Below are 23211 nucleotides of genomic sequence, written 5' to 3'. Positions count from 1 at the left end.
AAAAGGAATTAGATCAGAAATGTCTCAGGTAAAGAAGAAATGACAACTATAGTGAAAGAATTGCTGAACATGTCTAAAGAAGACAGATTTTTAAAAAGGGAGCGTAGGAACTCTTGAATGAGCAGTATAGGAAAGAACTAGAATGCATGAAACAGATTCAGAGAGATATGCAGGCAATTAAAAACACCATTGAAAGCTGGCAAAATTGCTTGAACAAACTTAAAGATACAGTTTCAGACCTTAAAGACAGGAAGGAAGCTAGCAATCGTGAAAGGGAAAAATCTCTTAAAAATAACAAGGAACCATTACAATTCAGCAGCTGCCAGATGATGCAAAGACAAATAATTTAAGACTGACAGATGTCAATAATGAAACGGAAGTCAAAACAAGTAACATTAGACTATTTACAGAAGTAATAGCACAAAACTTTCCAAGCATGAAGAAAGGATCTGACATACAGATAAGTGAGACATGTAGAACTCTTAACTACCATAACCAAAATAAATCTACACCCACACATATAATAATCAAGATCCCAGAAATTCAGCACAAGAATCAAATATTACAAGCTGTTAGAGAAAAGAAACAGATCATCTATAAAGGAAAACCCATTAGAATCATGACAGACCTCTCAACACAAATGATCAAGGAAGAACTTGAATTAAAAGATAGTTTTGCAGGGTACCTTGATCTGGGTTGAAAGTCGTTGTTTTTAGGACTTGAAATGTTTCATGCATATGTCTGGTAATATGAGCAACAACTTTGAAGACAACAATATACAACATTTTAACCATTGTTAATCCCCTATTCTATTTTGAAATTCTGTATTATTGTCTTTATTCTTTTTTCATTTTAAAAAATACTGAGGCTTAATTAAGATGCTCAGTTTATCTCTGAAAATTTTTCCATTCTTTTCTTTACCTATAAAATAACTCTTAGGTGTATGCTGTGTTTATGGGCAATAACTGTACCTTAAACTGTAATAGAAAATTTGCTTTGGGCCAGGGGTTTAGCTCAGTGGCACAAGTGGCTTCCTGGCAAGTACAAGGTCATGAGTTTGATCCCTAGTACCCAAAAAAAAAAAAAAATTGCTTTATGGGGCGATAGGAAGGGGAAAGGTTGTGTTCAAAGAATAGTTTTGCTTCTATTAGGTATTTTTGTAGCTGACAAAAATTTAGTATTTATTTATATATTTAGAGACAAAATCTTGCTATGTAGTTCAGGCTGGACCTGAATTCACTATGTAGTTTAGGATGGCCTCTAACTCATTGTGATCCTCCTCACTCAACCTCCTGAGTGCTGCAGTTACTGGCATGTTCCAGCACACCCAGCTACTAAATTTACAGTTTTAAAATCAAATGTTAAATTTGAACCTGATCAGAAATAGGACTAGTAGGTGGGTATTATCTTGCAAAACTGTAATCCCAATACTATGGGAGGCTGAGGCAGAAGGATTAAAAGATTGAGTGCTACCTCTGCACTTCAGTGATTTATTAAGCAAGATCCTGTCTCACAATTTTGAAAAGGGTAAGGGAAGTAGCTCAGTGTGAAGACCCTGGGTTCGATTCCCAGTACTGCAAAAAACAAAATTACCACTTGAGTAGACAGAAAAAGAACATGAGGCTGCCTGGATAACTCTGTTGCATGTTAGAATTTTAATTGGAAAGTAGAATGATTGGAATTCACTGTTTTGCTGTGTTGTATCTTAAATGATTTGAGTCAGTTGTTGAAGTCTATCCTTCTTTTTAAATTTCCATATGAAATAACTCACAGCTCTTTGAGGTGAGCCAGTTCAGTTGCTTGTAGAGGAAGGACTATCCGGACTAGCTAGGACAGAGCCTTGCTTATTCTCTTCTAACGTCTCCTGTGAAAGACTCCTCACAAATCTTTTTTGGTTGTTTGTTTACATTTTTAACCATTTGAAATATTAATTTGTTTTCTGAGAGTTTTCTTTGTTTTAGTCTTCAGAAGAGCAACCAGTCAGATTTCTTTTAGAGAAAGACTCTTACATAAAAGAATCATTGGGTCACATTTTTCCAGATAGTGTAACTTCTATTATCTTCATGTTTCTAAATTGTAATTCTGTCAACTGTTGTCTTCTTGCTTCTTTTCTGTATGGTTGTTAAAATTATGAAGAAAGTAGAGTTCTCAATTTTTTTTCTTTGATGCCTGAAACCCTAAGGTAACTGTTATGAAGAGCTTCTGGAGGGGAGCCAGAATAGAAGGTAAACTGTGTAGGCTCCTTATACTGCTGGTCTATGCAAGTGATGCTGAAAGCTGGCTCTGGAGGAGGGTGGGGCCGTGGAGATAATTGGGTCTGTGGTTCTGGAGCAGCAAGTGGTAACTCTAAAGAGCACTAGCACATTTTCCTGTCAAACTTTCACCTTATACTTGCAGGTCATATTCTTTGTTTTTCTTTTAATTTCACTTTCCACTTTTGTTGTTGGTATAAAGTTACATAATTTCTGTGTTCTGATCTCGTAGCTAGTGACACTTCTGAGCTGATACATTGTGCAATTCAAGAGATTGGGTGGGTTTTTTTTAAGAATTCTTTGGATTTTCTATGTAGACAGTCATACTACTTCAAAATAAATAGTTTTATTTCTTCTTTTCCAATTACCTTTATCTCTTTTTCTTGCCTTACATGCCTGGCATTTGCACCTGCTTAACCTCATGTTGTGGCACCAGTAATTAGAAGTCAAAGTTGTTAGATGATAAGCTTCTTCTGCCTAGAACACTTGTCTAGATTGGTGTCTTCCTTCTGCAAAGATTATTAAATACCAATTCAAAATCTTTAAAGGTTATGGTATATTTTTTAATTCTCAGGTCAGTTTTGATAATTTATGTTTTTCTAAAACTACCCATTTTTTTAGTTTTAAAATGTATTGGCTTACAGTTATTCACAGTAGTCTTTTTATCTTTTAAATCTTTATGTCTCCATGTGCCCCCTGTTTTTACATCTTAAAGTGCAGATCTGTGTGGTTTGTGGCCACAGGCTATTATGCTGCATAGGTTTCTTTGGTCCTGACTTGCTCAGGTCAGTGTACTGTACATAACACTTCTCTGTAGCCAGCCCCTTCTAATTTTCAGTTTCTTAGCTGTGATGCAGTTTGTATCCAGAGAATAAAATTGAATTGCAGGTCAATTTAGAGTAAATAAGCTTAGAGCCAGGGCCTTTACTATTCTCAGGTGAGAGCTTGAACTTTATTAGAATGTTTTCCACTTGTGGTATCGAGTGCCTGTTAAAGTGAATACAGTATTTCTAAAACACGTCACTTGTTTCTCCACATTTGATAGGTGAGGTTTTATTTCAGTTACGTTAACAAACTAATGCTTTTTTTGTCCTATTTTAAAATAAAATTGTATATTATGTAATAATACATAAAATAAACAGGTATATTACTTGAAGTCTTACAATTTTGGCCAATGTGTTTTTATTTTCATTTATTTTCTTAAATGACTTAAAAATATCTATTTGCTTTTACCTCTGCCAGTATCATTCTCTGATCTCTTTCCAAAGAATAGGCTAATTATGAGAAACTTTTTCCTTATGATAATAGAGAAATTAGCTTAAAAAAGAGAAATTGACCTTTTCCCTTCCCTTTTCTTTTCTTTTTTTTTTTCTTGGATTTATTTTATTACAAGAAAAATTGTTTACAGTTTGTTTGTTTTCTTTAGGCCTAAAATTTGGCCAGAAGAAAGTAGTGTCCTGAAGTTTGTAAATGTAAATAAATATATTCTAAGAATTTTTTGGTAAAAAGAGACTTTTATTCCTTAGAGTCTTTGTATTTCTTGTGATACCTTATTTAAACTGCTGGTGTTATAAAATGGCCCAGATCATGTTTGCTTACTGTATTTTGTAAATTAGTTTAACCATTCCCAAGTCAGAGAGACTTTTGGATTTAAGCTGTTCGCTAAGTTCCTCGGCTGCGTTGTTTTGCTTTGTTAGTTTGTTCCGTTTGTTGTGACTGCCTTTCTGTGTGTAGAGATTTGTGGGGAGCTTTGATGGCAGGCGCTCTGGGAAGCATGGCCTGTAGAGGCAGTGCTGCAGTACTCAGCACGTTCAGGTACAGTGCTTAGGAAAGTTGCTTTGCGTGCTTCCCTAAAGGTGGCAGATAAAGGTAAGACCACTCACCAACAGTCTTCCCCGGACATCAAACTACTTTGCTTTTTGCTATTATCACTATATAATTTCCTGCCTTACATTGGTTGTATATTTAAAAATACTGTATTTGAGCTATACTTGTCTTGTAGGTATCATGTTATCTTTCTAAGAGGTCGCAATTGTTTCTATTTTTAGATGGAAAGATTCAAGCTTAGGTCTCACAGCTAGTGAGTGCTTAAATTTGATTTTAGTTCATACTAAATCTAAAGCAAATGTTATTTATATTATATCCCACAGTCTGCCAATAATGCTGGTCAGATAAACATTTCAGTGAATGGTATATTTGTTAATTACTATGTTAAGATATTTTATCCATAGAAAATGAAGCATAACATCTTAGGATTTTACACTTTTCTACTGAATAATATTATAGAATAAACTTAAATTGTGGCTGTGTTTTATAGAGTAAATTTTAAAGACTCCCTCTCCCCCAAATAAGTAAGGCCTGTGTTCCAGGACTTAAGTCACTACTACACTGGTTAACTGTCTGTAGTTTGTGCTGTAGTTTCCATTGCTAAGAAACACTGACACCTCTGTAGTATTTCCTAGAAAATAATTGAGAGAGGTTTAATCTAGAGGTTTAAATGATTGACAGAACTTTCAGTCTGGCCGATACTGTGTATAGGAAGAGACATTTGTGGTATAACTCAGACAAATAGAAAGGGAAAGTTATTTTTGAAAAGAAGAAAAAGCTAGCTGAATGTGACAGCATATGCACTTATCACCCCAGCATTCAGTGGGGCTGAGGCAGAAGGATCACAACTTTGAGCCCAGCCTAGGCCACTTGGGAATCCCAACTAAACAAGACACTGTCTCAAAATTTAAATAATAAAAAGGGCGGTGAATGTAGCTCAGTGTGAAGACCCTGGGTTCAATCCCAGCACGCGTGCACACACACACACACACACACACACACACACACACACACACAAAGCTAACATGCTACATAATACTGGTGAAATTTTTAAAACCTTTGACTTAGATGTTTCCTGTGAGCCAGTTTACACGCTTTCTGATCTGTACAAGATAACTATCATTCTTATACCATGATGCAAATTTATATTCAGAAATCTGTGGAATACTATATGAAATGGTGATATTGGGTTTAATCATTCCCATCTACCCCAAAGTGTCATTCCTTCTTGCTTGTGCCCTTTGCAGTATGTTGTCCTGAGCAAAGCACAGACCCTGTATTAGGACCTAAGAAAAGTTGAGCCAGGCCTCAGGTACCCATGACCCAATACTGAACGTTAGAATTGTGACTAAAATCTTAAGTGAAAATATAGAATTAAGTACTTACATTCTATTGGAAAAATGGCCTTAAATTGTCTTTTTTACATTATTTACACATTTACATTATTACAATGTCTTTTTTACATTATTACAGAGTTTATGTACCACTGTGGCTCTTTGTTTCTGTGTATGCTTCCCTTTTGCTTTTTTTTTTTTAATTGACCACTTACTATTACTTCCTTTACTGTACAGAGAGAAAAATAACTTTCAAATGAGGTGTGTTTAAAATTGGTATTCTAGAAAGAGGGTCTGGGAAGATGGCAGAACAGTAAGCAGCAGAGTAAACAGCCTGTCTGAGAGAAACAGTCCAGATGCTGGAATATAGCATTCTGGAGAAAACAAGAAGGAAAAAAGTGTGTCCCCTCAACCCAGGAAGAAACTGAAGTGAGAACTGAAGCCCACAGAGAAAAGAAAGAAAGAAAGAAAGAAAAAGACAGACTTAAACAGAAGGCGGTAGCCAGCGGTGCTTTCACTGGAACCAGTCCCACTGTGCAAGAAACGCTTTTGGAATCTGGAGATGCATGGTCACAGTGAAGCTGGGTGGCCGGCAAGCCTGAAGGGCTGAGCAGGGGAGACACAGTGGTGGAGGGGAGCTGCGCACCAGCGAACTACACCGGCTGGCAGCAAGTGCGGGGTACTCAGTCCTCCTTCAGGAGTGGGCAGTTGGCCAGGCACCATTTTGGAGTCAGGCAGGATAAGCCCAGAACCAGAGCTGCATATGGCTTCATATAAGCACAAAGCAGTCTGGTAGAAATTCTTTGACTGAGTCCCGCCTCTGTGCGCAGTCCAATAGCCACCGCCAAGGTTTCCCTAAAGCTATGCCTAACCATCCCTGCCCACCAGCACACACTAATATGGTGAAGACCAGCTCAAAAGGGAGAGGTCAGCCTGAGATGACCCTGCTTACACTCTGGTAGTCACTAGAAGACTGGAGAAAGCAACAAACAGCAGAAATACCTAGCCAACACGCTTCAGAGTAATTATAACCAGTACAGGAAGTGCCAGGAACCCCACTACCCACTTATGTGGAAGAAACCAGGGACGTGACAAGAGGAAGAAGCAAAAGGCAGTCTCTGACCGCCAACCCAAGCAATACTGGTCCTTGAGATGTAAACACAGAAGAGGTTGGGAGTCGCACACCTGCAGTTTCTGAAGTAGCAACAACTGAAATAAAGAAACAACCCCATGAAGCTATAAAAGAACTTAAATACTATTACGGTAAAAGAAGATATAAAAAGCATAATGAAAGAATTGCTAAGTGCCTCTAAAGAAGACACAGATGGAAGAATAGAGGAGCACAGAAAAAGGGAAACCTTTAATGAATATAAAAAATAATTTAGAGTACATGAAACAGATTCAGTGAGATTACCAGGAAATTAAAAACTTGATTGAAAGCTGGCAGAACTACTTAAAAGAAACTAAAGACACACCATCAAACCTTGAAGACAGGTTTGCAGCTTGTGATCACAAAAGGAAAGATCTCTTAAACATAACAAAGAACCAGGACGTAACAGTACAAAGGCTCAGGCTGGGGATTTAGCTCAGTGGCATTAGCACCTGCCTTGCAAGTGTGCAGTCATAAGTTCCAAAGTACCAAAAAAAAAAAAAAAAAAAAAAAAAAGACTAGAAGATGACAAAAGGAATAACTTAAGAATAAAAAATGTGAGTGAAGAAGCAGGGGTAAACACAAAATACAAAGGCAATTTACAGAAATAATTAAAGAAAACTTCCCAAGCATAGGAAAAGGAAATAATACTCAGATAAATGAGGCATATAAAACCTCAGCCAGCTATAACCACAATAGTTCTACACTCTGACATATAATAATCAAAATCCCAGAGATTCAACACAAGAACACAACATTAAAAGCTGTCAGAGAAAAGAAACAGATTACCTATAAAGGAAAACCCATCAGAATCATGACAGACTTCTCAACACAAACCATCAAATCAAGATGAGCGTGGAGTGAAATATTCCAAGTGCTAAAAGAAAATAACCTCCAACCCAGATTGATGTACCCTGAAAAACTATCTCTCAAATCAATGGAGAAATAAGATGCTTCCATGACAAAGAAGAACTGGGGGAGTTAATAACCACCAAACCAACCCTACAAAAAATACTGAAGGACATTCTAGAGAGAGAGAAAAAAGACCATGGTTTCAGGAACAGTGGCAGAGGGGGCCTACTGAATGGGGCAGTGGAATGAAAGAGAAAAGTAGACAACCAACAGCAGAAAAATAGCATGGCAGAGATGAGGCAGTGAATATAATCACTAATCAGGACTATAGTCACTAATACGGATGGCCTTGATACACCAATAAAAAGAAATACAGGCAGAGTGGATCAGGAGATAGGGTCCATCAATATGCTCTATATAAGAAACATAATTAACCTGAAAGAGGGTTTAGAGACTGAAAGTCAAAGATGAGAAAGCAATGCTCTATGTGACAGGGAACCAGAAAAAAGTGGGGGTAGCTTGCCCATCAGCTGCAGATTGGTTAGAAAGCCATGACACTTTTATACAATGGAAAACTACTCAGCTATAAAGAAAGAAAACTTTGAGGCTCTTGTAGGTAAATGGATACAACTTGAGATCATCCTCAGGGGTAAAAAAGGTTCAGAATCACTTAGGTGAATAGCGGGCTGCCTCCCTAACTTAAAAGCTAAAGGAGTTAGGATACAAAATGTACATTGCACCCTATGAAAGTGAAAGGGGAGGATTTGCTAAAAAGGAAAGGCAGTGGCCTTTGTTAATCTTGTATCATGATTTGAAACCCATGTTGTTTCCATCACTCTGTTTAGTTTGGTTTTATTCTGTTCTAGTTTGTCTAGTTATACTAGATTTGATGGCATAGACAACTATTCCAGAGACAGCAGGATATACTATGGTAACTATGTTTTATTTCCTATTAACTTGATTTGAAGCCCTGTATTGCTTTCACTGTCTTGTTTTGATTGATTTTATTCAAATCTGTTTTGTTTGATAGTATCAAATCTGAGGGTACAGGCAACTACTTTGAAGACAGTAAGATTCACTATGATACCCATTGTGGTTTGACTGTTATCTTCTTTTGAAGTCTTATAATGTTTCCAGTATTTTGTTTTTATTGGTTTTATTCTGTATTGTTTTGTTCAATTTTATTATGCCTGATATGATATGAGTAATTCTTTTGAAGATAACGAGCCATTATGGTAACCATTATTGATCACTTTATATTTTGTTTTTAAGTCATGTACTATGTCCTTTTGTTTTGACTGACTCTATTTTGTTTTGTTTCATATGGTTTTATTCTCTTCAAAATTTAAAAAAAATCCTTAAAACTGGTATTCTAGAAAAGCTGTAAAACCTAATCACAGTTGCAATACCAGCATATTTCTGAGTAGCATATGCCTTTTACTTTGGATTTTTTTCATCAGAGTATTGTTTTGTTATAATAAAAATGGAATAGGACAGTTTTCTTTAGAGTGGACATCTGCTACCTTTGTCACTTTTAATATGAGGGGTTTTGTTGTATTGGTGGTGTTTGTTTGGAGACGATCTCATTGCATACTTCAGGCTGACCTTGAACTCACTGTGCAGCCTAAACTGGTTTCAAATTTACGGAGATCCTCCCACCGTGGACTCCCCAGTGCTGGGATTACAGATGTGTGCCACCACACCTGGCCTATATTAATCATTTTCAAAAATATAATTACCAGGCTATTTTTTTATTAGTCTGTCGGAGTTACTTTTCTCAGTTACAAAATACCTGACATCCAAAGTTACAGGAGGACGGGTTTGTTTTAGCTCACAGTTTGTTAAGGTTTTAGTCTATAGTCACCTGGCTCTAGAGCAGGATGGCATGACTCTGGAGGGCATCACAGAGGAGAAATGTTTCATGGTGTGGCAGGCAGAAAGCAGCAAAGCTGTAAGCCCCACTTTCTCTTTTATCCCATCCAAACTACAAGCCTTTTGGGTGATACCACCCACACCCAAGGTAAGCTTTATCATCATCTATACCCAGAACTATGCCAAACCAATCAGTGGACTACGTGATCATACATCCTTAACTCATATTCACAAACCAATAATCCACCCACCTCTGAAAAGCCCCACCTGTAAGACATCCATAGGGGGATGTCTAGATACTAGCCACAATTAGTCTGACCCCGTCTCTGGCAAAGCTTACAAAAAAATAAGTATATAGACACACGGATTTTTTTTAAGTGGAAGAGATGATTATGCACAATTTTTTTATAACAGACTATCGGGAAAGTTATTCACCAAATACCAGTGATTTTTCTCTGGGTGGTAGGATTTCTCTAGGTAGTAGGTTAGATTCTTTTGTATGTGCATAGTATTTTAACTCTTCTATCATGTGTATGGAACAGCTTCTAGTCTTTCTCCTGTTATGCTCTGGTGACCACCTAAATACCTAAATACCTTTACTTTCACACACATAAGATCATGTAAGAGAAGGGTTCCCAGACTGTTGAATAGAGTGTACATTAGTTTTGGTAAAGGTAAGGTTTTTTGCTGTGTCAGGAGCTGGCAAACTATGGCCCACCATGTGTTTTCATACAACCAAGGAACTAAGAATGAATTTTATATTTTAAATTGTTAAGAAAATCATCATAGGGCCGGGGATTTGGCTCAGAGGCATAAGCACCTGCCTGGCAAGTGTGAGGTCATGAATTCAATCCCCATTACCAAAAAAAAAAAAAAAAAAAAATCATCATACTTTTTATTTTTTCCAGATCATTTTATTAGTACATGTGTGTAGTGCACAATGTTTGTTTCTTGTGAGGAGTTAGTAAATGTACACCACACATCTTAATTCCTTATTTCATCTCCTTTGTCTTTTTTCCGTTTCCCCATCCATCTCTTGATCCTTTCTTTTAATCCCCTTTTGGATACATGTTTGCAATATATAATGTTTACATTTTTTGTATGGAGTTGGTACATATATGTAACACATCTTAATTCCTTTTTTAAAAATTGTATTGATGTATTTTAGGTATACATAATGATAATTCATCATATGGAATATGTACCTTAATTTCTTTTTTTATTCCTCTTTCCCTCCCCCTCCCTTCTCGTCATCCTCTTGCCCTTTGAGAAAGATCTAACCTGTCTGCTTTCTCTTACCTTTTATTTACCTCTTTATTCATGCTTTCATTGCAAGAGAAACCTTGCAATACTGAGGCCTGTGTAATGGATTTGTTACACTTAAGGTCATGATCTCAAGGTACATTCATATTCCTACAAATGCCTCAAGATTTTCTTTATGGCAGAATAGTGCTCCTATGTGTAAATACATTTTCTTTATCCATTCATCTGTTGAGGGACGTATATACAGACTGGTTCCAAGATTTAGCTATTATACATTGTGCTGCTATAAACATAGGAATGCATGTATCACTGTAGTATATCTTTAACTATGTATATTTAAATGGTTTTGCTTGTTTAAAAGATAAGCTTATTAATAATAAGGATATTCTGTTATTCTTTCTCTAAGTATTAGGTTTTTTAGATCATGTGTATTGCTGCTAGTGGTATATTGTTTCTGTTATATAGTATTTTGTTAAGAACATAAACCAGTTGACTAAATGTTCCCTTCAGTGTTCCCATGTTTCCTCAACTGCACAATTCCAGAAATTAACACTCTCCAAACCCCTCACCACTGACTTTTATTTTTCCTATCTCTGCACTGGCATTTCTGTTGATGTATGTGCTCAAGCCAGAAATTTGTCCAAGATGTGATTTTTGAAAACTCCCTCTTTCTCAGTCCATAGTTCCACTCTGTATCGATCCTGCAGATTTGACATTGAAACATTTCATATTGGTCTTTCATCACCCTAATTGAGCTCTTATTAAGACTTTTGCAATGGTCTTTTAATGCAGTATAAACATCTGTTTTTGTTCTCTTACTGTAGATCACAGGAGCTGTCTGTGGAACTCCACGTGGGCACTCTTCTTACTTCCTACACTCGGTTAACTCAGCCATTGTTCATGCCCTGTGGTTTCTGGCTTCAAGACATTTGCAAGTGCTGTTCTTTCTCTTTGCCCATAGAACACTGTCTTAACTCATTTCTACTTATTCTTCAGGACAAAATTTTGAAATATCACCTCAGAGATTTCAGACTCCAAACTAGATCATGCCTTTTTGTTAATGTTAGGACTTTATACTAACTCTTGGCATTATTATAAATTTTAAATGGTTGTTGAGAATACAACAGACCTCATTTGTGTCTGATACAGCCCAGACAGTTGTTTGCTAAGTCTAACTATAAAAAGGGATATACATAATTGTGTGTTTATTTGTCAGTTCTTTGAGTAATAAGCCAAGGCCTTTTCTTTACAGAGTTCCAGTAGTTGCATGCAGATCTAGATTGCCTATGTTGCAGAAAGTATACCTGTGAAACTATACCCGATTCCAATTAGGGCTTTTCAGGTAAAACAAGAATTTAAAGTGTTCTGATACATTCTGAATTTAGAATTCTTTTTTTTTTTTTTTTTTTTTTTGGTCTTTTTCCTTTTTATCGGTACCGGGGATTGAACTCACGACTGCCTGCTCACAAGGCAGGCGCTTATGCCACTGAGCTAAATCCCCAGCCCCTGAATTTAGAATTCTTATAGATCTCTGTCATGTTTTTTTTTTTTTCATTTTTTCAACTATTTTCATTAAATATTTCAAAGTCATTCAACTTAATCAAATTCCCACACTTTCATATATCATGTTAATTAACATTTGATTAAATCAAATAATTATAAGTGGTATAAACAGTTTGGAACTTAATGAAAATATAACTCAACCAGCAGAAAGACAAATATCTAGGTATATTACATTCATGGGATCTACATTTTTCTGAGTGCACAGTTACATGGACTATCTACTATTAATACATTACATACATTATATTAGTATAACTTTCAGGTCAAATTATATGACCTCTTTTTTACTCACCAGATAGCAGTTTTGTGTAATTCCATTTTATGTTGTTCAAGCTATTAACTAGCAGTATTAAGGATAAATAACCATCCAACTGGATAAATAGAAAATATCACAGTATAGTTAATAAATTATTGAAATTAAGTAATATTTGAAAAAGATTATTCTCATATTCTTTGAAAAGGATGTAACTATGATGGCTGTGCATCCCTTGAGTTTTGAGTTATCTAAATATTACTAATACTGGATTCTTTTTCCAAACATTGAAATGGCACCAAAATATCAATTAATACATGAGTCTCCTACATTGCCTCTTGTACCAGAGTTTGACACTGAATGACTTTATATTGGGAAGATATTATCCTGGTTAGATAGTTGAGTAGACTAAATGGTAGTGGGAACATTTAAATTGGGTCATAGTCTTCATTTTTATTTGCTCTGCCGTCCAGTGTTATCTTTTAAAACTTGTGAATTTCTCATAAAACTTGATTAAATCTCATTGAAATGAACTTTCAGAAATTATGATGTATTTTATTTTGTGGAAATTTTGTCATTAATAGTATCTGGCATTGAGAGGGCCACTGGCTGTATTTTTTTTTTGTACATGCAAGTTATTGTAATGGAATTTAACCTGATTTTCCTTAATTTTGTTTTATAGTTTATCCTGAAAAATACAGACTTTCAGCAAAAGCCATCTACTTACAAAAGCGTTATAAACCCAATTTCAAATTATGATTCCTTGGGGAAAGGAATAACACTTTAGAAAATGAGTTAGTTTTAAAGATAGCTAAGCATGTGTAAAAATGCAAAAGATTAGCTGAGTGGTGGCACAGCACACCTGAGACTGAGGCTGAAGGATTGCAATTTCAAGCGCAGCCTGAGCAGTTTAGTGAGACTCTGTTTCAAAATACAAACAAAAAGGGCTGGGATGTAGCTCAATGTGCAGGCCTTGGGTTCAGTTCCCAGTACTAGGGTGAAAGGGGTACAAGAAAGATTGTATGAATAATGAACTCTTGGATGAATTCAGTTGAAAGTCAATATTTTAGCACTGTGTGTGTTATAAAGTGAGTTGTAATTTAGATCTCAAAGGGTTTCAGCTCTGTCCTCAGATAACATTTCTAAAGACTTTAACAAAAGAACCTCAATCTGGCATTGTAAATGTTACAGTTAAATGTCTTCTTGGTTCTTAGGTGACTTACTCTATGAATACATGTTAGTATTTTTTCAGCAGTGTTACCATGCCCACATTCTATTGCTATGTCAAGAAAAGTCTACTTTCACCAAGAAGTGTGGAAGCATAATAGCCTTTCTTTAAATTATTGTGTCACTATGTAATCTGGTAACATACTCCAGATTAGGAATAGAGAGCTCAAATTTCATGGTGTATTTGTGAAACCAAACCAAGGGTTCAGTGTTACAAACTGCCCTTGGTGTCCTGGTAAGTACATATATCTTCTGTGTTCTGCTTGTTGCTATAGTTTATAAAATGAGCATTTTAGATTGGCCACTTTCTAAACCAGTCACTTTTGAGATATAACTTCAGGCCAGGAGTTTAGCTCAGCAGCACAAGTGACTGCCTGGCAAGGGCAAGGTTGTGAGTTTGACTTCTGGTATCAGAAAAATCAATCAATCAATCACTATATGGGAAAAAAATATCTTCAGAGAGCTACAACATCTATAAACGGAGAAGAAAAACTTTTACATATCTTGACCATGGTTCATCTAGTGTGTAGAGTGGTCTATATAGCTTATTGTCTTACATATTGTAGGCAAGAGTCAGTAAACTTTTTCTGAAAAGAACCAGATAGGAAATACTTAGGCATTGCAGCTGTCAAATAGTCTTCGTGTGTGTCAAATAGTCTTCGTGTGTGGATATGTGGGGGCAGGAGGTGTTTATTTTGTTTTAAACATGTTTTTTTTAAAAAAAAGAAAAGAACAAAACCCAGCAGTTTTTAGCTGGATTTGCATAAAAACTGACCATGGATCAAATTCATCCCTCAGACTGTAGTTTGCCAACTCCAGTTCCAGTAGAAATGCAATCTGAACTGCAAATAGATATACTTTAAAATTCTCTATAGCCACACTTAAAAGTAAAATGAAGAAAGTGAAATTAATTATAACAATAGATTTAACCAATTATTTTCAAGCTATTACCATTTCAGTATGTGGCACACACCACAATTCTACAATCAGTAGTCATGTACTGATCAGTACTGCACTGGACCAGAGCTACTCAAAGTGGGCCGCGAACTGGTGCCAGTTCCAAGAAGCTAAGGGCAGGAATAGCTGGAAATCTGTTTGTGTTAGGCTGCCACATCTTATCCTCCTTTACCCCGAGCAGCCAGGAGACCACCTTTACTTTGGATAAAACTAGAAAGGGGAAAACTTTAATCAGAGAGGTTGAGTCATAGCTGAAGTTGAGATGTCCTTTGAAAATAAGGATATTTTTTGAAAAACAAAGAATAAGTGAAAATCTGGGCATCAAAGATAAAATCTCATCATTCCCTTTCCTCTGTTCTCACAGGGTGGCAGTCAGGTATATATTACCTAGATAGGAGATCAGACCTTTTCATGCAGGGATAATTTACGAGCCACAAGACAAGTTGACTCTAGAGGATCCCCTGATACAAAAACTTAACTCATTGCTTCACTGCTTTGTAGTAAAGTCTGCCAGTTGACAAACCCCACCCATGCAGACAGAGCTTCTAATGGACATTTTAGTGCTGATGAGCAGCTAGGGAATCAGAGGGAAAGCCTCCAAAATGAAAAGCAAGAGGACTGTGGATTCAAGGGAAAAAAAAGATGCTGAGAAGAAACAAATATTTAAAGTTTTTTTAGAAAAAAAGGATGAAAATATTTTAAGAGTTTGCACTCTCAGAAATAAAATGTTTAAGAAATGAGAATAGGATGCTATTTAAATATACATTGCAGGGGGAGAATATAGTTCAGTGGCCCAGCGCCTGCCTGTTAAGCGTGTGGTCATGAGTTTGATTATTCCCAGTACCAAACAAACAAACAAAAAAACCTCAGAGAACAGAAAAGCAGTTGTAAAAATTAAAATTGTGATAGAAAAAATTATAACAGCAATAAAAATGTAGGAAATTCAGGCTAATAAAATCTACCAGAAAGTACCAAAGAGGAGAAATGCAAAATGGAAACAAAATAAAAGATAACAGAAGAGCAGTGAAAGACATGTAGTCTCTCAGGAAAATGACTTTGAAAGGGGAGGAAGAAAGCAGTGGGGAGGACATGCAAGGGGCATTCAGCGTAGTGAATGAAAAAGGCCCACATTAAGAGGAAAACAAGTTCCAATTTTTCAGAAAATCAAAGCAGATCACATATACCAGACTAGAAGATGGTGTTGCTTGAGACCTTTCAATAGACAGCTACACTAGAAGCTAGAAAATAGTGTGATGGTGGGCCTTGAAATCTAGGGGATAAGTTATTTCCCACCTAGTGTTCTATTCTGACAATAAAAAAACATGAGGATTAACTAGAACATTTTTATGATAAAAGAAAGGGGAGTTGCTAGAATAGTGAGAAGGGGAAGCCAAAGGACAGGGCTATGTGTAGGCAGTGTTTGACCTATTTGAAAGCTGTTTTAAAATTCTATAAAAGACTTTGAGAAAGAATGCAGTAGATGAAACACCAAGCAAGCAAAAAAGAGGCAGTAGTTCTGGGAAGAACAAATGACTGTGCAGGAAAGGAAAGCAGTTTAACTTCCTACAACATTCACATGGGTATAATGATAACCATAAATACTAATTTAACCAAAATAGGTCTTCTTTTTTTTTATCAGTACCAGGGATCGAACTCATGACCACGCGCTTGCAAGGCAGGCGCTTAATATGTCTTTTTGACAGCTTCCATGTTTGAAATTACTATCTTAAACCAAAACAATTAATTAATGGCAATAAGTACACTGTCTAGAAAAAAATTACCAGAAAAAATAACTAAAACAACTTAATTTTCTGGGATCCCAGAGAATGGAAATCAAGGATCAAGAGTGTATGGTGAGTGATGCAGTTTTTTGTTAGAAGTTAGTAGTAGTATTTGACCTTTGAACTATATATGGATCAGGTAAAAATAAAATAAAATTTTTAAAGAAATTAGGATAGAAAGGAACTAGGATATTAAAAGAGTACTGTATATCTACAGAGATAATGGAGCTACCAAGAATATAGTTGGAATTAGGGTATATATTACAAATTATAAGCAAGGAACTCCAATCTTAATTTATCAAGAATAAGTGAAAAAAAAATTTTAAAGAATAAATGATAACAAAAAGTTCAGATGTGTGGTGAATTAACTAATGGTCACCTTGGACTATCGCACTGAATTGAGTCAGTGTGGTTTTGGGTATGGTAGACCCATCTACCTAAGGATTGTTGCCAACAGCATAAAAGAACTGGAGAGGAAGATGGCATGCTGTTGCTGGAGAAGCTTATCACACTGGCTTTCCTGATGGGAACTCAGTTCTCATCATTGAAGGAAGTTGGGTCCTCGCTGTCACTGAGGATGGCTGCTGTTCTCTTCAGCGAAGCTCTGGTTCTTACTTTGAAAATCGCTTCCTGGCTCCATTGCAGATCCCTCAGTCTGCTGGCATAGATTCTTTATCCCACTGACACAGACTTTCTGGCTTCCACCACTGACCTTTGGGCCTTCCCATTGATACAGACTTGTGTGAGACATGACTGTGAGCTTTAGGCCTCCAGCTAAACTCATGGAAGACGCTGCCTTGGATTCTTAAGTCCTCAGCTGGACTCGTGCAGGACATTGCCGAGGGATCCAGGCCGTCAGCTGGATTCTTTGGGTCTCTAGCATGTGACCAGATCTCTTTCACTCCTCTGCTTGATTTTTTGGGTGAATATTATAAAATAATCTTATAAATTATGTGTTCTGTGTTAAGTCCATTTTCTTGCAAACCCTAAGTACAGAAAATGTAAACTTCAAAGCTTACAAAAAAACATTTTTGCAGTGGGGAGAAAGCTGATGTTCTAAGAGCTTAATGAAATTTAATGGTTGCACCTAATATATTTTTATTGAAATATATTCAAACCTCCCATGTGCCTAACACTATACTTTTAATAAAGAATAAATCATCTGAAAGTACATTCATGGTGTCATAGATGTAAATTCTCTGTTGGTATTGTCATTAGTTGAAGAATGTTGTTAATCCAAGAGCCCCATTTCTGAGAAACTAGTGGGAAAATAAACAACGGGTGATCAAAATAGATTGCTTAAATTTTTAAAAATGTATTGCACTAAAAAATACATTGGTATTAATCCCCTTCAGAATACTCTACCTCACTTCAAACATTCTTGCCATTTCTGAAGCAGTCCTGGAAGTCCACTATCATGTCTTTGCATGGTGTGATTTTTAAAAGTTATTTTAAATATATATACATATACACACACGCATGTGCGCGCTTGCGTGTGTGTGTGTGTGTGTGTGTGTGTGTGTGTGTGTGTGTGTGTGTGGTGAATGCTGCTGCCAGTTGCCATTTGTTGAATTAGCAGCCGGCTTATAAAAACATCATGGTATCCTCATCCATCTTATTCATCAAATGTGCTATGTGTGACTTTGACTCTTCCCCAAAGTCAGATGATCATGTCAGTGTTTTTAGTTCAGGATATCAAGGCAGCTATGACAGAACAATTGAAGACAGTCATAATGAGGGCTTCCAGGACTGCTTCAGAAATGGAAGAATGATGGGTTAAGTATGTTCAGAGTAAGAAAAGCTTATTCTGTATTCTCAACTTTTGTCATTGTCTTGAGAATGTATTTGTAACAAAAATTTATCAAAATTATGGGGTATCAGCTCTGAAGAGACACTACTGTAAGAAAACGATCATTTTCCAAGACCCGTCTTCAGTTGTGGAGAAGGAACAGAAAAATTCTGAAAAATGTTAAAATCACCATATTCATTAAATGACAAGGTAGACACTGTTATAAGTTTCTCTGCTAGGAGTTGTGGTGCACTCCTATAATCCTGCCACTCAAGAAGTTTGTCATTCAAGAGCAGCCTAGACTATAGACAGGGAGGAGGGGAGAAGGAAAGTGAATGTGTGTTCCTTAAAGGTTTCTCCACTATCATGATGTCACAAGTTGAATTTGAAGTTTAGCCTTTCTGTTTCTACTTGGATGCCTATTGATACAGTCTTCTTTATGTACCACAGAGTGCTTTCAGGTTTTTTCTTTTAAGTAGCAAGAATAAGGACGCCAAGTTGCATTGCTTCTTGCTTTTGTTTTGGTAATCAGTATCATAGCTTTTATTTTCCCTAATATTCTAGTGTCAGTCTTCCAGGATTAACAGTTGGAAAGCTTAAAGGCACTTGTCATTTAAACCTAAATGTGATACTCTTTGTTTTCCTCCTAGTTTCCTTGCCATTCAGACCACTTCTTCAAAATCATGAATAAAATTTGATATTATGTAGTGAGGAGGGAAGATAAAGTGTTTTAATCTGTTAACTTGAGAATGCTGGGGAAGGAGTTGATAAGTGAAGTTGAGAAAATTATTATTTGGGTTTTGAATTAATTTTAATGTGTAACACAAACATCCTAACCATTACAACTTTGGAGAAGTTGAATATAATTGTGTCAACAGTATATAGTTTTCCTTTGAAATAACTTGAGACATTTCATTTATTCAAAATAAGTAAGCAAAAACCAATATTTTGAAATTAACTTGATCCCTGGAGAAAAGAAACTAGAGTTGAATTGAGGGATTCTTTTCTTTCACCTGAGTTTTGAGTATTCCTTCTGCAAGGAAGTGGAAAGTGAGGACAGTTGGGTAATGGTCCATGTCACTAACAGGGCCTAGTGGCTTTAGTACTACCACCCAGAATGCTTGGAACACCACTTGAGTTCCTATACGTCACTGAAATTCCCAGTGGAAAGGGGAGAGAGCCAGCCTTGCCTTTTGTCTTCAGATGGCCATTTTGATTAACTTTTCTCCTTTCTCTGTTTCATCTCTAGATCTTATAATCAATGGATAAAGTGGGGAAAATGTGGAATACCTTCAAATACAGATGTCAAAATCTTTTCAGTCACGAGGGAGGAAGCCATAGTGAAAATGTGGACATGAGCTCCAACAGATGTTTGTCTATCAAAGAGAAAAACATTAGTCTGGGAGACTCAGCTCCTCAGCAGCAAAACAGTTCCTTAAGAGAAAATGTTGCCTTACAGCTTGGATTAAGTCCTTCAAAGAATTCTTCAAGGAGAAACCAAAACTGTGCTACCGAAATCCCTCAAATTGTTGAAATAAGTATTGAGAAAGATAGTGATTCATGTGTCACCCCAGGAACAAGACTCACACGAAGAGATTCCTACTCTCGACATGCCCCTTGGGGTGGGAAGAAAAAGCATTCCTGTTCCACAAAGACCCAGAGTTCTTTAGATAGTGATAAAAAATTTAGTAGAACTCGAAGTGGACTGCAAAGACGAGAGAGGCGTTATGGAGTGAGCTCAGTGCACGACATGGATGGTGTCTCCAGCAGAACCATTGGGAGCCGCTCTCTGCGACAGAGGCTGCAAGACACTGTGGGGTTGTGTTTTCCCATGAGAACTTACAGCAAGCAATCAAAGCCCCTCTTTTCCAATAAAAGAAAAATACATCTTTCTGAATTAATGCTCGAGAAATGCCCTTTTCCTGCTGGCTCGGATTTAGCCCAAAAATGGCATTTGATTAAGCAGCATACAGCTCCTGTGAGCCCACATTCAGCCTTTTTTGATACATTTGATCCATCCTTGGTTTCTACAGAAGATGAAGAAGACAGGCTTAGAGAAAGAAGACGACTGAGTATTGAAGAAGGGGTGGATCCCCCTCCAAATGCACAAATACACACATTTGAAGCTACTGCACAGGTTAATCCCTTATATAAACTGGGACCAAAATTAGCTCCTGGGATGACGGAGATGAGTGGGGATAGTTCTGCAGTTCCACAAGCTACTTGTGACTCAGAAGAGGACACAACCACTCTGTGTTTGCAGTCACGGAGGCAGAAGCAGCGCCAGGTGTCTGGAGACAGCCATGCCCATGTTAGCAGACAGGGAGCTTGGAAGGTTCATACACAGATTGATTACATACACTGCCTTGTGCCGGATTTGCTTCAGATTACAGGGAATCCCTGTTATTGGGGAGTGATGGATCGATATGAAGCAGAAGCCCTTCTGGAAGGGAAACCCGAAGGGACATTTTTGCTCAGGGACTCTGCACAGGAGGACTACCTCTTTTCTGTGAGCTTCCGCCGCTACAACAGATCCCTGCACGCTCGAATTGAACAGTGGAATCACAACTTCAGTTTTGATGCCCATGACCCATGTGTGTTTCACTCTTCCACTGTAACAGGACTTCTAGAACATTATAAAGATCCCAGTTCTTGCATGTTTTTCGAACCGTTGCTCACTATCTCTCTGAATAGGACCTTTCCTTTTAGTCTGCAGTACATCTGCCGAGCAGTCATCTGCAGGTGCACTACATACGATGGAATTGATGGGCTCCCTCTCCCATCAATCTTACAGGATTTTTTAAAAGAGTATCATTATAAACAAAAGGTTAGGGTTCGCTGGTTAGAACGAGAACCAGTCAAGGCAAAGTAAACTCTTCTGTCCCCAAAGGGCATTAACTAGCCTTGCTTTCATGTGCATCAGTACACTTTTCAGAAGCACAGTAGCAGTGCTAGGTTTTCTCATACAGTCTGTAAGTTTAGTTATTAGTCTCTGTCAGATGCAGTCTGCTGTTACTCAGACAAATGTGGTGCCTATCGAAACAACAGTATAGAGCTGCAGGTGTTTAGTGAAGCTATGAAAAACATTTGCCGGGTTAGCTAACAGTTTGATTTTTAATGGCTATAGTAAGTTAGTGAGGCAACTCTGGGCATTTGCTATGAAGAATTCTATTTCTTACTAAAGAACAAATTATTAATATTGGATGAGTATTCCAACAGTGTGACTAATATTTGAAATTATTTTTTCTAGGAATTTTTCTATAACCTTCCAAAAGTTAGTGATGTTTGTAGTTATTATAATCCAAGCTTTGGAAGTCCAAAAACATAAAAGACTGCCTTCCTTTTAGGAAAAAAAAAATGCAACTTTCTGGCCACAAGGGCATAGTGCAGTTCACTTATGTGTTGATATAGTTTATAGTCAGCCTCCTTTTCCCTTCTTCGAAAGGTACTGTTAAGTAAACCAAGTTTTCTAAATAGTCATTCTTAAAATTTCAGACTTAAAAGCGTAGTAGTAGAATTTTATTTAAAGATCCTAGGTATCAGTTGTTTCCAATGAGTGCTTTAACTTAAAACAGGCATTTGGATAGCTGCTGCATTTGTAGTACTGTGTGTGATTTTTTTTATGTTGACATGTGCAGTCTAAACATTGTTTCATTAAATTGGATCGCTTCCTGTGCCCAAAATGAGTTTATGAACCATGAAGAAAATAAGAGTAGAAATTGCCCCAGCAAATCAGAGAGTAGTAACTACAATGGTTGCTGATGTTGAGATTAATATTAAACTATAATTAATAATTTGGATGGCAGTATTTGTCTTTGTTGTAAACTTAGAGCAAAATTGTTTAAGTATAATTTATAGAACTTCAGTGCAGTTAATTCTTCATGGAAAAATCTGAAACCTAAATTGTGGATTTAAAGGTACTGTACAACCATTGTATCTGTAAATAATTTACTTAGCACCTTTTTGTCACTTAGAATAGTATGTAATACAACTTGAGTGAGCGCTTTGGGAAGTACTACCAAGTTCTAGTGTTTGCTTAGTATTGAACTGAACCGTCAGTTCTGTCGTAGACATTTGCACTACAGTAGCCTAATCCATTGTGTCCTTTTGTTAATGTGCTCTGTACCGCTGGCGAGTGTCCTTAGTTTCCTTCCCAGTTGCTACAGAAGGTCATTTTATATCCCTCTGGCTATTGCCAAGGCTACAAAAGAGAAAAGCTATATTTGTATGCAACACTAACTCTTTGACTGCTAATGTATGTTTCTGCTTGCTGTGCCTTGTTATGGCTGCTTTTTTGTGCTAATAAAGTATGTTTGGTGTTCTCCTTGTATATCTGCTGTTTTATACATTTGCAACAGTTTCTCCTGTACATAGAATGGTTCGGGGTTTAAAATAAGCATTATCTGACAACCTACTGTATTTAATGCAGATTTACCTGTAGTCTAATATTAACTTACCAGAATAAGCTAGTTAAATTTAATGCTTTTCTAATAATCACATACACTGTGGAGCAGTATAGTTACTGAAAATTACTGTACAGTTTATAACAGAAACTTCACAGAGAAATGATTAAACAGTGTTGACTTCTCTGCTTGTAAGTGAAAAATTGAAACTACCAGTGATACAGTAAATGAGTATTTATAGCTGCATTAGAAACAGGTTAAATGAAGTCTTGTGAACTAATAATACATCAGCACTATTTATTGGCTTGGGACCATTTTATTGATAATAAATGCCCAAAATGTAGAACTTTGTAACCAAAGATTATCCACTTTAGTGCAAATGGGGATTGAAGTACCTAAAATTTGTTATTTCTAGTAGAAGTCCCTAAAGAATATATACCAAAGTGTTTGAGAACTTCATCCAAACCTACTTTAAAGCATTATGTGCAATTCAGTTGTTATGACATAATTATACTGCATAATTGTTGAGTTCGTTTTCTTGAGCTTACAATGTACCTGGAAAATAAACCTCTTGAGAAAAAAAGTCCCATACTGATTATTGGGAAAGGACTATATATGCAACCAAATGGTGTTTTGAAGAGGTAACTTGAAGAAAACAGTTGATGTTCTTATATTCTTGTAGCAAATT

The 23211-nt window shown here is 36.7% G+C and overlaps 1 protein-coding gene across 4 annotated transcripts in view; it reads left to right on the top strand.

The window, feature by feature from the left end:
• Socs5 (suppressor of cytokine signaling 5) overlaps window positions 1-22450 on the top strand; it is a 62191-nt gene extending 39741 nt beyond the window's left edge. For all 4 annotated transcript variants that reach the window (XM_005005063.3, XM_023566370.2, XM_005005062.3 and 1 more), the window contains exon 2: window positions 19370-22450. In XM_005005063.3, coding sequence (XP_005005120.1) covers window positions 19382-20992 — 1611 coding nt within the window. In that variant the 5' untranslated portion in view covers window positions 19370-19381 and the 3' untranslated portion in view covers window positions 20993-22450. The remainder of the gene's footprint in view (window positions 1-19369) is intronic.
• The last annotated feature ends 761 nt before the right edge of the window (window positions 22451-23211 follow it).

Source organism: Cavia porcellus, unplaced genomic scaffold (assembly GCF_034190915.1).
Source record: "Cavia porcellus strain 051 isolate PalLab524CR breed Dunkin Hartley unplaced genomic scaffold, mCavPor4.1 scaffold_1, whole genome shotgun sequence".
Lineage (NCBI taxonomy): Eukaryota > Metazoa > Chordata > Mammalia > Rodentia > Caviidae > Cavia > Cavia porcellus.
The sequence above is the reverse complement of the archived record's forward strand: the minus strand, read 5'-3'. Positions and strand labels throughout refer to the sequence as shown.